The sequence below is a fragment of the Eimeria acervulina genome, genomic scaffold (genome assembly GCF_000499425.1).
Source record: "Eimeria acervulina Houghton genomic scaffold, Eah_scaff809, whole genome shotgun sequence".
Taxonomy (NCBI): Eukaryota; Apicomplexa; class Conoidasida; order Eucoccidiorida; family Eimeriidae; genus Eimeria; species Eimeria acervulina.
The window spans coordinates 1-5,000 of record NW_013547131.1 but is presented as its reverse complement, the minus strand read 5'-3'; the positions used below and the strand labels follow the sequence as shown (position 1 = coordinate 5,000).

The window sequence follows — 5,000 nt, the reverse complement described above, 5'->3', positions numbered from 1 at the left end:
CTCGCTGGCAAGCCCAGCTAGCTACCCAGCTAGCTACCCAGCTAGCTACACAGCTAGCTACACAGCTAGCTACCCAGCTAGCTACCCAGCTAGCTAGATAGCTAGCTAGATAGCTAGTCAGATAGCTAGTCAGATAGCTAGCTAGCTAGCTAGCTAGACAAACAGACAGACAGACAGACAGACAGACAGACAGACAGACAGACAGACAGACAGACAGACAGGCAGATAGAAAGACAGACACGCAGATAGAAAGACAGCTAAGGAGCTAGCTAGCTAGACAGCTAGCTAGCTGGGTGGCTAGCGAGAGACACCTTGTCTTCTTTAGTTGGCTAACTGTCTAGCTATCTTCTGTCTACACTGGCTAGCTACACTCTGCATAAACCCTCGCGAGGGTTTATGAAGCACCTGGGGGCAACTGAGCACTCACAACAAAGCAGAACGAGGGTTTAGGGTTTAGGGTTTGCGGTTGCACACAGCAAGAAGATGATGGAAAGGGAGCAGCAAAGAGAGCAGCAGAGAGAGCGCGAGGAACAGGCGAGTCCGGCTCAGCTAGCTACGTAGCTAGCTGCAGCTAGCTAGCTAGCTACAGCTAGCCGCAGCTAGCTGTATAGCTAGCTACACCTAGATACACCTAGCTACATAACTAGCTACGGCTACTAGCCACATCTAGCTACACAGCTAGCTACAGCTAGCTGTCACTAACTCTATAGCTAGCTACAGCTAGCTCTCCAGCTAGCTGCAGCTAATTCTATAGCTAGCTACAGCTAGCCACAGCTAGCTACAGCTAACCGCAGCTAACTGCAGATATATACACGTACAGCTAGCTACAGCTAGCCACAGCTAGCTAGGCTTGCTGCACCCAACAAGAGGTCTCATGCCCCGCTACGCGGACCTGGAAGAAGAAGCAGCAGCATCTCCTCCGTCTTAAAACCCCAAACCCTAAACCCTAAACCCTAAGCCCTAAACCCTAAGCCCCGGAGTTCAGGGTTTAGGGTTTAGGGTTTACAGCCTTCGGCCTTTAACTCGCATTTGTCTTCAGAAAGAACTACGGAGAATTGAGGCGCACAGACTGCAGCCTCGCGGGTGCCCCAAACCCTAAACCCTAAACCCTAAACCCTAAACCCTAAACCCTAAATCGTCGCTTTGAGTTCTAAACCCTACCTCTAAAACAAAACCCTAAATCGTTGTTTCAATCGCTAAACCCTAAAATCTTTACACCCTTGAATCCAGAAGCCCGAGCAGTTGTGGGTGGGCTCACAAACCCTAAACCCTAAACCCTAAACCCTAAACCCTAAACCCTAAAATAGAATGCGGGGGTTTGCAGCTGTCCTTGGGATTTGATATCTGGCGCTTCGCTCGACTGTGAACGAACAAAAAAAATAACCGAGGCAGCAAACAGAAAAGCGGTAATCAAACCCTAAACCCTAAACCCTAAACCCTAAGCCCTAAGCCCTAAACCCTAAACTCTAAACCCTAAACCCTAAGCCCTAAACCCTAAACCCTAAACCCTAAACCCTAGAAAGGTTTTGTTTCTCCGTGGTTCTCAGCGCCTCCAGGAAAGCCGATATGCCTCCCGCCAACGCGACTTCGACATCCTCACCGGTAAGCCCTAAACCCTAAACCCTAAACCCTAGGAGTCCTAAACAAAGTTTATTCGTTTTCTGTTGCATTCAGGAGAACCCCGAAATTAGCGAAACAAGGGCTAATGCCCTCAGCAGCAACAAACACAGCAGCAGAAGCAGCAACTGCTGCTGCTGCTGCTGCTGCTGCAGCTCGCGTCTCAACCCCATACCCTAAATCCTAAACCCTAACTGCTTCAGCTATCTTAAAGGGCGGGGCTCGCCCTCGTGATGGTTTAGGGTTTGCGGCTGTAGACAATTTAAACGGGTCCCAGGAAACCCTAAACCCTCCGAATACGCCCTAAACCCTAAACCCTAAACCCTAAACCCTAAACCCTAAACCCTCTCTAGAAAGAGCGGTTGCTTTCCAATGCATTTAGCGGTAAAAGGGGGAGGCCAGTTCGGCTGTGCAGCTAGGGTTTAGGGTTTAGGGTTTAGGGTTTAGAACGTAGAGGAGCGTGTAGCCTGAGTACTTTTTAAACTGCTCATACACCTGAAAAAAAGAAACCCAAGAGGAGGGGCTTTGCCTTCGCCTCGCCGTCAGCAACTCCCGACGCATGCACACCCTCTTGCTGCTGCTGCTGCTGCTGCTGCTGCTGATGCTGCTGCTGATGCTGCTGCTGCTGCTGATGCTATTGTTGCAGCACCTGCTGCTGCAGCTGCTGCTACTGCTGTTGTCGTTGCTGCAGCAACTGCTGTTGCAGCAGCTGCTGCTGCTGTCGCTGCTGCTGCTTCTGCAGCACCTGCTGCTGCTGCTGCTGCTACTGCCTTCTCTGCTGCTGTTGCTCGTGCTGTTGCTGTTGCTGCTGCTGCTGTTGCTGCTTCTGCTGCTGCTGCTGTTGTTGCTGCTGGCGGTGGTGGTTTCTTTGCTGCTTTTGTTGCTGTTATCGTCGCTGCTACTGGTGCTGCCTTCCCTGTTGCTGCTGCTGCTGCTGTTGCTGCTGCTGTTGCTGCTACTGAGTGGCTTGAAAGACAGCGTATGATCGGGCTGCTGCTGCTGCTGCTGCTGCATCTGTTGCTGCTCGTTCTGTTTCCGCTGCTGCTGCATGCATGCTTCCTTGTTGCTGCAGCAGCTCTCACGGCTGCAGCAGCAGCAGCAGCAGCAGCAGCAGCAGCAGCTTTCTTGCAGATATTCTCTAGCAGCAAACACCAGTGCATAATGGTTGGGGCCGTGATATATTATGCAGCTGCCGGGGGCCCTCAGAAGATCGACAATATAACACCAAATAGCTTCTTGTTCTGCTGCTGCTGCTGCTGCTTCTGCTGCTGCTGCTGCTGCTGCTTTTGCTGCTGCTGCTGCCGCTGCGACTTTTGCTGCTGCTGCTGCTGATGCTGCTTTTGCTTCTGCTGCTGCTGCTGCTTCTGCTTTTGCTCCTGCTGCTGCTGCTGCTGCTTCTGCTTTTGCTTCTGCTGCTGCTGCTGCTGCTTCTGCTTTTGCTTCTGCTGCTGTTTTTGCCTTTGCTTCTGCTGCTGCGGCCGCTGCCTTAGCTTCTGCTGCTGCGGCTGCTGCTGCCGTTTCTGCTTGTGCTGCTTTTGCTGCTGCTGCTGCTGCTCCTGCTGTTGCTATTGCTGCTGTTCTTGTTGTTACTGGTGCTGCTGTTGCTGCTTCTGCAGCAGGAGCAGGTGCAGGTGCAGTTGTTGCTGGTGCTGCTGCAGTTGCTGCTGCAGTTGCTGCTGCACTTTCTGCTGCTCCTGGTGGGGATAAGGAGGCCTCAGCAGACGCTGCTGTTTTTCCTGCTGCTGCTGTTGCTGCTGCTGGCGTTGCTGCTGATGTTGCTTCTGCTGCTGTTGCTGCCGCTACATTTTTTGCTGCTGTTGCAGACGCTAAGACCGCCGTCTGGCCTTCCGCTGCTGCTGCTTCTGCTGCTGCTGCTGCTGCTGCTGCTGCAGCTTGTCGTGTATACAAAGTCTTGTAAGGACTACGCAGGGGCCCCCCAAAGATATAACCCACCTCCAGTGGCTGCAGCGATGAAGCCCTGCTGTTGCTTCTGCTGCTGCTGCTTCTGCTGCTGCTGCTGTTGCTGCTGCTGCTGCTGTTGCTGCTGCTGCTGCTGTTGCTGCTGCTGCTGTTGTTGCCGCTGCTGTTGTTGCTGCTGCTGATGACTTCGCTGCAGTTCGAACTGTTGCTGCTGCAGCTGCTGCAGCAGAATGGGTTGTTGAGAGTGCTGCAGCAGCAGCAGCCGCTAATGCTGCTGCTGCTGCTGCTGCTGCTGGGGATACCATTGGTGCTGCTGCTGCTGCTAACTCCAGCTTGCGGAACGCTGTCATATGGTTGCTGCTGCTGCTGCTTCTGCTGTTGTTGCTGCTGTTGTTGCTGTTGCTGCAGCCAGAGCTTGTCTAGCTGCAACACTGCTTGCAGCACCGCAGCATTACCTTGTGCCGCTGTTGAGGGCCTTTGCTGCAGCAGCAGCTGGCAGCAGCAGATGGATTCAATCCATGCAGCAGCAGCAGCATCAACGACAGGTGAAGCGAAAAGACGCGGCAGCAGCTGCTTACCCCCTTGCTGCTGCTGCTGCTGCTTCGGCTTTCTGCGTTGCTGCTGCTGCTGTTGCTGCTTTTTCCTTTGCTGCTGCTGCTGAGGCGGTTTCTTCTGGGGTGTGCTCAGCAGCAGCCGCTGCTGCTGCTGCTGCTGCTGCTGCTCCAGCTCCTCTTGATCTTGGTGTAGCGACGACGGATGTTGTTGCTTTTGTTCTTGCTGCTGCTGCACCGGTTGCTGCTGCTGCTGCTGCTGCTGCAGTGAAGAGGGATTGCTGCTGCCCTCCACTCGCTTTATGCTTTGCGGTGTCTCCTCTGCTGCCTTTCTGTTGTCTCCTGCTGCTGCAGCGCCGTCCTGCTGCTGCAGATGTTGCAGCTGTTGCTGTTGCTCCTGTTGCTGTTGTTGTTGCTGCTGCTGCTGTGGTTGCTGCTGCTGCTGCTGTTGCTGTTGTCGCCGCTGCTCCTCCTCCTCCTGTTGCTGCTGCTTTGGGGTAAGCAGCAAACAGAAGTTTACGTTCTGCCACCGCTGCTGCTGCTGATGCTGCTGCTGCTGTTGCTGCTGCTGCTGCTGCTGTGCATTTGTTTGACCTTTTTTGTTCTGTGTAAGAAGCAGCAAATTGGATATAGAGAGAGTATCTTGCTGCAGCAGCAGCTGCTGCGGCAGCAGTTGCTGCAGCAGCAGCTGCTGCACTGAGTTATCCTTCTTCTTTGCTGCTTCTTCTAGGGCCTCGCTCTCTATTAAAGGAGACGGGTCAACCGCATCAGCGCCGCCTATAGAAGAAGGGGCCCCCAGGGGGCCCCCTTCTGCGTAGGGGGCCCCCTGGGGGCCCCCTTCTTCCTGGGGGGCCCCCCTATGAGACTCCAGAAAGGACTCCATGGGGCCCCTCTTACTAGCAGAGGCCTCAG

At 54.0% G+C, this 5,000-nt stretch overlaps 1 protein-coding gene across 1 annotated transcript; it reads right to left on the bottom strand.

The window, feature by feature from the left end:
- Positions 1 to 2,159: 2,159 nt before the first annotated feature.
- Positions 2,160 to 5,000, bottom strand: EAH_00049640 (hypothetical protein, conserved; the record flags this gene model as incomplete). Its single annotated transcript, XM_013391335.1, has 2 exons — positions 2,160 to 2,701; positions 2,841 to 5,000. Coding segments are annotated over 2 exons (2,702 nt in total), but the record flags the coding sequence as incomplete, so codon positions are not given.